This window comes from Bubalus bubalis, chromosome 2 (genome assembly GCF_019923935.1).
Source record: "Bubalus bubalis isolate 160015118507 breed Murrah chromosome 2, NDDB_SH_1, whole genome shotgun sequence".
In the NCBI taxonomy this organism is placed as follows: domain Eukaryota; kingdom Metazoa; phylum Chordata; class Mammalia; order Artiodactyla; family Bovidae; genus Bubalus; species Bubalus bubalis.
In genome coordinates this window covers 21985743-21997528 of record NC_059158.1, presented here as the reverse complement: position 1 = coordinate 21997528, position 11786 = coordinate 21985743, and the positions used below count along the sequence as shown (strand labels likewise).

At 42.8% G+C, this 11786-nt stretch overlaps 1 protein-coding gene across 4 annotated transcripts; it reads right to left on the bottom strand.

The window, feature by feature from the left end:
- Positions 1 to 55: 55 nt before the first annotated feature.
- ZSCAN26 (zinc finger and SCAN domain containing 26) lies at positions 56 to 11369 on the bottom strand. Of its 4 annotated transcripts, XM_044928202.2 has the most exons (5): positions 11237 to 11369; positions 7964 to 8903; positions 5819 to 6300; positions 5392 to 5509; positions 56 to 1942 (listed from the first exon to the last, which is right to left on the bottom strand). In XM_044928202.2, exons 3-5 carry the CDS (start codon positions 6236 to 6238, stop codon positions 1041 to 1043), a joined length of 1440 nt encoding a protein of 479 aa, XP_044784137.2. In that variant the 5' UTR covers positions 6239 to 6300; positions 7964 to 8903; positions 11237 to 11369; the 3' UTR covers positions 56 to 1040. The 4 variants fall into 4 exon arrangements, with proteins under 4 accessions (XP_044784137.2, XP_044784148.2, XP_044784155.2 ...); XM_044928213.2 differs by lacking the exon at positions 7964 to 8903 and having other exon boundaries at positions 11237 to 11363; XM_044928220.2 differs by lacking the exons at positions 7964 to 8903; positions 11237 to 11369 and adding an exon at positions 11033 to 11229.
- Positions 11370 to 11786: the final 417 nt, after the last annotated feature.

Below are 11786 nucleotides of genomic sequence, written 5' to 3'. Positions count from 1 at the left end.
TACTAGTCTTCACCATTACCATGACATTTTGGCATTCACAATGTGACGATCATGATCTCTTCCAAGCTGATTTTATTACTTGACTTTCAAAATTCCAGAACAAACAGCATTTTAAAGTTACATCATCAGTATTAAAGGAAAAAAATCCAATTTCTTTCCCCAGACATTTATCAAAGTTGCTATGCAGGAGCCACTCTACTAATACTGAAGTTATCAAGTAAGATAGTTGCTACTTGGATTAATTCAGCCTGGTTCATTCAAATAACTTACCAAATCTCTTCCATAGTCTAAATAAAACTTTAGTTTCTAATTTGAATCAATGAGGTATACACGGCAGGGATGGGGCTGGGAAATGGTAAAATTAGATCATCATTGCTTTCCAAAATGTTTCTGCTGATTGGGGTGGGGATGGGGTAGTAAAATCAGTGGGGAAAAATGTTTACCATTAATAACCTGCACTTTAAGATACCTTTGAGGGACTTCCCTGGCAGTCCGGTGGAAGTCTGCGCTCCCAATGCAGGGGGCATGGGTTTGATCCCTGGTCAGAGAACTAAGATCCCATGTGCTGTGCAATGCAGCAAAAAAAAAAAAAAAAAATTAAAAGGTACCTTTCAGTGTGGTATTCCAAAGTCTTTTTTTTTTTTTTTTTTTGTATAGGAGACTGCTGCTGCAGCATGTGCAAAAATATCAACCCTCTCTTCTTCTGCTTAAATCTATAAATCTATACATACTTGACTCATTGATGACTTCAAGCCCTTGATCATGAGACTCTCTGCTACTTGGAGACACATAACTACACATTTACCATGTTACAGGCTCTGAGAAGTCCTGCAGTGAAGAATGCTTTTACCTTTGATCCCACAGTACCATCTAGGGTCAAAATATTGTGGCCCAAAGCTGACTACAAGGAAAATAAGAGTGCAGGCAGAAAGCCTTCAACTTGGCCCCCAATTCTCTGCCAGAATGGCTAGAATGACTTTTCCTGAAGTGCTGCTTATTAACGTACTGTCTCTGATGGTCCATAAGGAGAGGACACTTCATCAAGCCAGTCTGTCTTTGTGGTGGTATCTCTGATGTTGAAAAAGACCGGACCTCTGCCTGAAGGCTTCTCCACATTCATTACACTTGTAGGGTTTTTCCTCGTTGTGGATTCTCACATGCTGAGCAAGATGGGAGTTTAATCGGAAGGCTTTCTGGCAAATAGTACACTTGAAAGGTTTTTCTCCAGTGTGAATCCTGTGGTGTCGAATAAGGTCTGAGGTCAAACTGAAGGTTTTCCCACACTCATTACACTGGTGGCTTTTGGAGCGGCTGTGGATTCTCTGATGGTGGGTGAGGAGAAGGGCCTGACTAAAGGTTTTCCCACACTCTTTGCACTGACAGGGCTCTTCCTGACTGTGAATTCTCTGGTGTCGATTAAGGTGGGAGCTGCGCCGAAAGTTCTTTCCACAGTGGATACATAGATAAGGTTTCTCTCCAGTATGGATCCTGAGATGTTCCAAAAGGCCTGCATTCTGGCTAAAGACTTTCCCACACTCCTTGCACTGATAAGGCTTCTCACCAAGATGGATTTTCTGATGTCTGACAAGGTGTGAACTTCTCTGAAAGGCTTTCCCACATTCATGACACTGATGACCTTTTTCTCTAGAGCAAATTTTCTGATGTCCAGGAAGACTCAAACTCTGACACACTTCAGCTTCACAGAGTTTTTCTTTCTTGTGTGAACTTTCATGCTTAATCAGGTCTGAATGCTGGAAGAACCCCTGCCCATATTCTGAGCATTTACAGTCAGTCTTCTCCTTGGGCTCAGCCTGCTGCCTATCCAAGTTAGAGTCCTTGTAATGAACCTCCATGGGTTCAGATGGTTTCCCAGATGATTCCACTCTTCCACAGGAGTCTGTCTCTACAACCAGCTTCCCATTCTCAATCCTTTTCGCCTCCCCTGAAACATTAAGTATATAATACCAATTACTTGCTTTTTGGTGCTCAGGAAAAGGAATCTGCAATTAGGAGGATAAAACTGAATCAAGCCATGTGTGCAAAATGGAAATGTGGATGTTTGTGTTTTACATGGAATGATACATAAGAAAATGTTTCCCAGTGGCTGCTTTGAGAGGATTATGGTGAGAGACGACTTATTTTAAATGGTTTGAAGTCATGTGATACATATGCATATATACATACAGAGAGAAGTTAGCAAGCAAGTAAACAGTCATAAAGGGCAGGGCTCTATGTTCTTTTTTGTTTTTAAATCTGCTTATGGCTTCAGTGAAGAAAATACTGAACATTTTTCTGCCTTCACTCCTTCCTTCCTAAACCCATCCTAAATGCCAATCATTACTGTAGGCACTGAGGTTATCAAGTAGGATAAAAACTCATTTATTTTTTATGAACTCTTTTTAAAGGAGAGACAGAATTATAAACAAGCAGTGGGAAAATAATGTAAAGTTTGTGCCAGACATAGCAGTAACACAGAAGAAAAAAATGACTGTTACAATTTTATCTTTGAGAACTTTTTGCTAATCTAGTTTTCTATAAATTACCATAAAACATCAACAACCAGGCAAAACCAGGAAATAAGAGTATATTATAAACTTAAGTTTTTGAATAATTTATAATGGCTATATTACTTTAAAAACTTCAGTTAATTTAGGCAAAAGGATGAGATCACTGGTCTCAAAATTGAAGAAAAAGCATATAGAATTGCAGGGTCTGAAAAGAGCATACAATTGGAAGTATTTAAAAGTGAGATTAAACAAATAAGGACCTACTGTATAGCACAGGGAACTCTACTCTGTAATGGCCTGTGTGGGAAAAGAATCCACAAGAGAATAGACATATGAATATGCATAACTGATTCACCAAACTGTATCCCTGAGACTAACATGACATTGTAAATCAACCAGACACCAATAAAAAAAATTTTTAATGTGGATATACATATAACTGATTCACTTTGCTGTATAGCTGACGGCTGTATGTTCTTGATAATGGTCTGCCATGTGGAAATTAGAAAGCTAGGTCAATTAAATACCCAGGGCAAATAAGAGAAAGGGATAGCACCAGAAATGAAGAAATGAACTGGAAATGAAGGCATGCAGACATGGTGCCAATTTTATCACTGATTAGCTGTGTTTCTTAGGTGATTTAAATCCTCTGGGCTCAATGTCCTCACCAATAAATCAAAAAAACACTGGGCCACAAGACCTTGAGGGTAACATGAAGTCCACAAAAATGTGTTAGCCTTTCCCGATCTCCTTGGACAGCAGAAACTGCTTTCCTGTGTGGTTCAGTAGATCCATTATAGTTCATTGCTTTAAGAATTTGCTTATAGATGTGGCACAGAAGAGATAATAAACAATGTTTGCTGAATAAAAACTTAGCTCAGACACCAGGGAGAGGGTCAGAGGGAATAGCAGATAGGAGCACGAAGTCCAGGAGCATGAATGGGATGGAAAGCAGAATGAGAGTAAAAGGAGAAGTGGATGGAGAAAATAGGAGAGAGAGAGAGTCTAAACAGCACTAATAACAAACAAATGAAGCGTACTCTGTGTGAGCAAGATAAAGACAGCAAGCAGAACATTTCAAAAGTGAGAGTCAGTGAGAAAGTGAAAATGAAGGGTGGGGGGAGGAGGTACCAGAGAAAGTAAAAGCACATGTTGGGGAGGCAGAGTAGAAACACTAGAAACCTGATTGGGTGTAAAGGCCTTTGGCAAGAGGATGAATAGCCCCATGGGGAGGGAGTGAGAGAACAGCCTTTTCCGTGAGGACAGAATGACACACACAACTAAAAGGGAATGCAGAGGCCTCCCAAACTGAAAAACAACCTGAACTCTGAGTGTAAAATAACATTTTTCAACAGATCTAGAAGGTAAGGAACAATTTCAAGAATCTACTGTTGCTAAATCTACTTTTTATATTTAAAATATATACTCATCATTGATTACATGGCATAAATTCATTTCTGCAAGGCTGTTTAGAAAAAGTAGGCCTCTCTCTTTTGACTACTTTACTCAGAAAGCTTCCAGAAGAAGAGGAATTTTGAAGTATACTCAGAAACTGCGCAGAAGAACCAGGTAGTAAGTAAAAGAAGGCTTTACAATTGAAATCAGCCATGCATCAAATAAATATATACTGAAGGTCTACTCTAGGAGCGGGATGGTAGCAGACTCAGGAGACAAAACAAAGCCCTGTTCTTTAGGTCTGGCAGGAGGAAAAGAGAAGTAAACCAGCAATTCTAATATTATGGTAGCTTTAGCAGCAGAGGTGGGGAAACTGATCTAGACTTGGGGGGATTTAGGAAGGACAGAGAAAGTGATATCTAAGCTAGCTGTGAAGGAGGAGTAGGAATTAGCCAGCGAGAGTGAGGAAAAAGTACTCCAGACAGACAAGGCAGGAAAGGGACTCAGCATGAGGAGAAACACACATAAGAGCTGAGGGAACCAAGGATGACTAATTGTCCCAGTGTGTCTGGGAATGAGGGGTTTCCCAGCACATGGAATAGTTGGAATGAAAAGTCTCCAGCAAACTGAAGCAAGCTGATTATGTCAGGGAATATGAGGCTGCAAGGTCCACAAGTGCCAGAATATGCTAGGTGAGGCTTCTGTTAAGAGCTTTTGGGAGTGACTGAAGGTGATGCGTTGTTTCTTAGTTCATTGAAGGTCTTCAAGGAGGGAAGCAACAGTAATGAATGTGTTTAAACGGTGGAGAATGAACAAGAGGTAATTTAACTTTAGCGGAAGCACCAAGATGACAGACAGTAAAACATAAAAGAGAAACAGGGCTTGTACCAGACTGGAAAGAGGAGAAGAAGAATGAAAGGGATAAATATTAGAAAGAGAGATTTCAGAGTCTAGAGCAAAAAGAAAAAAACAAAAGAAAATCCAGACAACATTTAGAAATAAAAGGCAGTAGTCATTTACAATAACTGAAAGGTGGTAAGAAAAAAAAAGCAGTCAATCATGTAGCTGGCATTTTTTTCCCTTGGGAGAGAAACAAGCACTCCTTTTTAATTCACACCCCCACCCCCCAGTAACGGGGAGAAGAGGAAGGTAAAGGTTCACACAGGAGAAGGATTCAGTTTTAATTAAACAGAAAAAAACCAAACTAGAAACACTCAAAAACAGAAACAAGGGTTAGGGAAAAAGGAAATGTCTGGGGTGATGGAAACTTTTCTGTCTCGATTGTGGTGATGATTAGACAACTGTCATTATTTCATGTTTGTGAAAACTCATTGGCCTGTATACTTACAAAGAGTGAATTTTAGTGCATGTAAACTAACCTCAATAAACCTGACTCAAAACAAAAACAAAAAAGCAAAATGCCAAGGGTGCCGAGCAAGGCCTCCAGGCAGAACCACAAATCTCACATGCGAAGATGCAGTCTTCTTACCCTTCTCTCTCTCGGGCTGTGGAATGTCACCTTCAGGTTGGACCTGCCGTTCTGGCATGGCTTTTCCAGGGGCTGTCTCCTCCATGAGCACTTCCTGTTTCTTTGCCTGGTTTGGGTCCTAGGGATGATTAGGTACACGTGGGTTTAGGTGGAAACTGCTGTTCAGAAAAACACTTCAATGTTTAGAAAAGGAAGCGAAGAGAAACCACAGAAGGGCAAAGAAAAGAGGCTGGAGAGCCTGGAGTACATTCAGTTTCCTTCCAGCAGAGGCAGGGTGGCTGAGGTAAGAGCTCCAGCAAGAAACAACCAGACTACAAAGAAACAGAACCCAAGCTGAGCAGTTCTCCCACTGCTGAAGTCATGGCTACAGCTCTGGCCCAGTGTGTCAACTCCTGCTTTCTTGCAAAGGGGGACACCTGACCCTTACCTCCTGTTGTCCTGTTCCTCCCAGCTCTGGCTGCAAATCCTCCAGGAAAACCACCGCATCTTCCCCGCTCTCCAGGTGATGCTCCCGCAACCGGGCCTGGAGCTCCTCCGGCAAGATGGTCAGGAACTGCTCCAGCACCAGCAGCTCCAGGATCTGCTCCTTGGTGTGGGTCTCAGGCTGTAGCCATTGTCGGCAGAGTTCCCGGAGCCGGCTCAGTGCCTCTCGAGGTCCTGTGGTCTCTTCATAGCGCAACTGCCTGAACCGCTTACACAAGGGCTCCTGCCCGAAGCCTGTGCCGTTTCCCTGCAGTTTGACTCCCCGTTCCCGAGCAGAGAGGTGATCCTCCTTCACCACCTGAAGCCCCTCCTTCTTCAGGTTCACAGGAGCCAGGGAAGGAACGGTTCCCCATGCTGTCGCCATCCCCACCTTCAGACTGCTCTATTTTGGGCAACTTTCTTTTGACTGCCTCCTCAGGGATACCCCTGAAAATGTAATAACAAGAATCCCAGAAACAGTAATAGTAGTAGTAATGATAATAACTGCAATAGCAATACTCCTTTGTTGGATTTATACATTTCCAATAATTACTATCCATTTCTTCTCTCTCTCTGAAACAACCATACAAAATGAGAAGACTGTTTTACAGAAGATTGCCAGCTAACAGCATAAATAACAGATTTGAAAAATCACCATTCTGTAGCCCTTGATGAAATAACTGATTCAATCAAGGGCCACAAATGGGTGAAATCATTGGGTAAAAAGGAGTAAGGGGAAAGGATAATCTCGGCCTCAAAGACTCACCACGCTGATTGCTTATGAATTACAAAGGGAAGAATGGCGCTATCTGGCAGTCAAATGAAACCTAGCAACACCAACAGTAAGATAACTGACCTTGTGCCTTAATCATGTATGCAGCATTTTTACTAGATGTGTTTAACACGAGTCTAATAATGAGGAAACTTTCAGATAAATCCAGAATGTCCAGAATGCAGCTTATCTACAAGAGGTATGCACTTTTCAAAACATCAATTTCGTGAAAATAAAGAGTGTGGGACAGGTATTTCTCTAGATTAAAGAGATACAGCAAAACGTAATAAGTGAAATTTGCTCTTGAATAAAAAAAATATACACAAATGTTTTGAAGAATTCAGAAATCTGAATAATATATAGGCAAACCAAATAGAGCCCAAAGGCTGTATTTGTACTTAAAGTTTTACCGGAATACTGCTGCTGCTTAGGTGCACAGTCACGTCTGACTCAGCAGGGATCAAACCCGAGTCTCCCACATTAAAGGCAGACTCTTTACTCACCGAGCCAACAGGGAAGATTGATTTTTTCTTATTGGAATACAGCCAAACCCATTTAGTAGACAGTGTTTACATCTGCTTTCAGAAATACACTAGGCAGGACTGAGGACTTGAACACTGGGGCACTGACCCCTGCTCAGTCAAAAATCCAAAATCTGTGTGCTACTTACTATCTCTGCTGCAAAAACAAAGGAACTGATAAATGAGCAAGGGTAGGAAGCTAAAACAGCTTCAACAGGATCAGGACTCAAACTCCAGTTCTTTTGACTCCACATGATCTCTAACCAAACACAAACTTTCCCCCACTTAAAGATCTGCAAAATGAAAATACATGTACTATATGCACTGAAAAAACCCACGTATAAGTGGACCCATGTAGTTCAAACCCTTTTGTTCAAGGGTCAACTGGAGTTACCACAGAGACTGCACCACCTGCAAAGCTCAGCTATTCTGGCCCTTCACAGAAGAAGTGTGTAGATCTGAGAGTCTCCTCGGGTGGGATACAGTTTTGTGGTCATGTAGGAGAATAGCCTTATTCTCAGGAGATGGTACTAAAACTTATTTTCAAATGTTGCAAGGAGAGGGGAGTCTGTGGAGAGGTATGCGGAGAGAGGGAGAGAGAAAAAACACAAACGTAGCAGGAAGTTGACAAGAGCTGCTATATGAGGGGTATATAGTGTTGACCATACTATTCTTACAACTTTTCAGTAGATTTGAAAATTCTCCAAATGTTGAGAGGGAGACAAAAGACACAAAATGAACAAAACTGTTTGTATGTTCATTCATTAAAGCCAGTATCAGAATTAACTAAAAGAACATAAGGATATTCACAACTTACCTCATTTATTGTCTAGGTGCCACACTCTTAGTTGCTGGAGATACAGAGATGAAATAACCTCTGGCCTCTATAGCCCTCTGCCCCACAAGAAATCAAGTAAATAAGCAATTACAGTTGCATGTATTAAGTGCCACGGTGAAGGTAGACACAGGATGCTAGCAGAGCTCAGTGGTAAGACACTTAATCCCTGTTAGCAGGTCAGAAAAGGCCTCTTGAAGGTGAGCCCTTCTGACTCGTAAAAGACATGTGAAAGTCAGACAAGAAAATACAGAAAGGGTTTTCCAGACAGAGAAAAACCTGAGCGCAGAGCTGTTGGAAAACCTCACATGTTCAGGGTAGTTGTTAGTTATGGCTGGGAAAAGGGTAAGTGGGGCTGGAACCTGGGAAACACCTACATGTAAGGAAGAGAAGTAAGAAGGAACAACCAGAAAGGTAGAAAAACAAAGACAGTAGAATCCAGGAGACAAGGGGCCTGGGTTCCAATCCAACTCTGTCACTACACTGTTTACTCATTTGTAAAATGAAGATAATACCTAATTCAGAGACATGTTTTGAGGTAAATGAGGGCATCTCAACTGGAGAGAGTAGTCCTCACTCACTGCTACTAGAGAAAGCCTTGCACACAGCAATGAAGACGCATCCACAGCCAAAAATTAAAACCAAAACAAACAGAAAACCCCAAAACTTTCCATGTCTCCTTGTCCATAACTATATCGTGCTCAGTAGCATCCGACTTTTTGCAACCCTATGGACTGTAGACCGCCAGGCTTCTCTGTCCACAGGATTTTCCAGGCAAGAATACTGGAGCGGGCTGCCATGTCCTCCCTCCAGAGGATCTTCCTGACCCAGGAATCGAACCCGGGTCTCTTGCATCTCCTGCACTGCAGGTGAATTCTTTACTGCTGAATCATCTGGGGAGCCCATAAGTATATTAGTATTTCTAAAAAACATACAAACAAAAACAAAAAAAAGTCAGTGACTTCCCTGACAGTCCAGCAGCCAAGACTCTTTGCAACAAATGCAGGGGTCCTGAGTTCAATCCCTGGTTGGAGAACTAGATCCCACATGCCACATCTGGAAGATCCAGCATGTCACAACTAAGACCCAGCAGAGCCATAAATATTAAATAAATAGTATTTAAAACAAACAAACAGAGGTCACTGCAACCTCTGAAAAGGCAATTCTGGTCATTGGATAGGGAGAACAGTCACCCAGCCACAGGAAAATGAGAAAAATGGCACAAGCAAAAATTACTCTTTCAAAAAACAGGACATTGAAAGGAAAAAGAGAAATAGGACCTAAGCTAGGAGAGGGTAACATAGAGGACAGGTATGTTATGTACCATCTTTATGCCAATGATTTCCTTATTTTTCTGCCCAGACCTCTCAAGAGTGACAGATTTTTCTTCTGGCTATCCGGTTCCTGGACACCTTACAAAAGCCTATCAAACGCAACATGTCAAAATGAACTCAGAGAGGCTTCCTGGTGGCTCAGTGGTTAAGAAACTGCCTGCCAATGTAGGAGACATGGGTTCAATCCCTGGTCTGGGAAGATCCCACATGCCTTGGAGCAACTAAGCCTGTGTCCCACAACTGTTGAGCCTGTGCTCTGGGGCCCAGGAACGGCAACTATTGAGCCCAAAAGCTGCACTACTGAAGCCCATGTACCCTTGAGCCTGTGCTCATAACAAGAGAAACCACCTCAGTGAGAACCCCATGCACTGCAACGCAGAGTACCCCCCATGCCCAGCAATGAAGACCCAGCACAACCTTAAAAAAAAAAAAACAACAACTCAGAGAATTATACCATCAATCTTTTGAACAGGCTCTTAGTATGTGGGGACTCTTGATTTTGATGACTCTTGAGTGACTCTAGAGATAAGTGAAATAGTATCTGCCAATTGTTGGCACACACTTCTGAATCAACATGAATAAGGCTCACTCACTTAGTGGCTGTGTCCAGTTAGGTTCCAAATGCAGTTCGCTGTTATACAGTATCACTCCCAGCTGATACTTATTTGTCAAAACAGGATTTACAATCCAAAACACCAATGCTGCCACAGCTGACCCTTAAACAACAGGAGAGTGAACTACATGGGTCCACTTATACACGGATTTCTTTTTTTTTCAAATAGGCCAAATCTGCAATGTGGCCCTGTGAGTAGAGAGAGCAGACTATAAAGTTATACTTGGATTTCCGACTTCACTATGGGCCGCTAACCCATGTTGTTTAAGGGTCAACTGTATTCTTAAAAGAAGTGAAAAAATGTCCATGAGAGTAATGATTGTTAGCCAGAAAACAGTTTGGTATTATGATGGTGAATTTTATTTGACAACTTGACTGCACCACCAGGTACCCAGATATTTGGCCAAACATTACAGTGGGTGTTTCTGTGAGGGTGTTTCAGATTAGATTAACATTTAAAGGAGTCGACTGAGGAAAGCAGATGGCTTTCATTAATATAAGTGGACTTCATCCAATCGGGTGAAAGCCAGGATAGAACAAAACGGCTTTCCCCCAATAAGAGAAGTCACTTGCCTGACAGCCTTCAAGCTGAGAAATCAGCGTTTTTCCTGCCTCCAGCACCCAATTCCAGTCTTGCCCTCCAGTCTGGTCTCATCTTGAGTTCCCAGCTGTAGATGCTTAAAAACCTGTCAGGTGTTTTTCCTTTGCTCAAAACCTTCCGAATACTCTTTCCACATCAAGAAATGAACAAATTTCTTACACAATACCCACTTTTTCTACAGGCCTCCTCCCACCCCCATCTCTCTGACAGCATTTTCTACACACTTTCCCTTTGTTGACTGTGCTCTAACCACTCTGGGCTCCCAGCTACTCCTCGAGTATGATAAGCAAGCTCCTGCTTTAGCATCTTTGCATCTGCTGTTGCCCCTTACTAGAAAATTCGTGTCCGCAAAGGCCACGTAGGTTTTTTAAACCTCTCTCAGGCTTTTGCTCAAAAGTCACCTTCTAGGGCTTAACTTTATACATATTTAAAATTGAGCTCAGTGGATAAAATGTGTGTGTATATATATATATATATATATATATATATACACACACACACACATGCAGAAGATTGTGCCTCTAGAACAAGATCCACAGCATCATTCCTCTCCTAGGCCCCAAGATTGACATCTCCTGTCCTCGCCCGCTCCGAGTCCACAAGTCTCCTCCATGGGGTAAGGCTTCTCCGCACCTCCAAGGAAATCAGCTGCTCCCCAGCCCACGGGCCGCAGTTACTCCCCAAAATGGAGCACAATCACCACTCACCCCTCCAAGGACCCACGGGAAAAGCCAAAAGCTTTCAAGCAGCTTGTTAGCTCTTTACTGAGCGGCCGCTCTCGCTCCGCGGCGCACTTGACTGTCGCTCTAGGAATGCTGGAGGACTGCGGCTCGATGGCCTCCTGCTCCCGCCTCCCAAGAGGAGGCCAAATTCAGGCTAAGTTGGTTGAGCGGTCTCCGGTCTCCGAGTCCAGAGGCTGGGAGGGGCGCCCCAAGGCTGGAGGGGCGTCCAGGTGTGTTTTTAGGTTTCTTAAATTTTTAACCCGAAATTTATTTCATTCATGTAGATGACACGCAAATTCGTGACCTTGCGTATTTTGGGACTTTCCAGGTTGCCCTCCAGAGAAGGCAATGGCAAGCCACTCCAGTACTCTTGCCTAGAAAATCTCATGGACGGAGGAGCCTGGTGGGCTGCAGTCCATGGGGTCGCAGAGTCGGACACGACTGAGCGACTTCACTTTCACGCATTGGAAAAGGAAATGGCAACCCACTCCAGTGATCTTGCCTGAAGAATCCCAGGGACGGGGGAGCCTGGTGG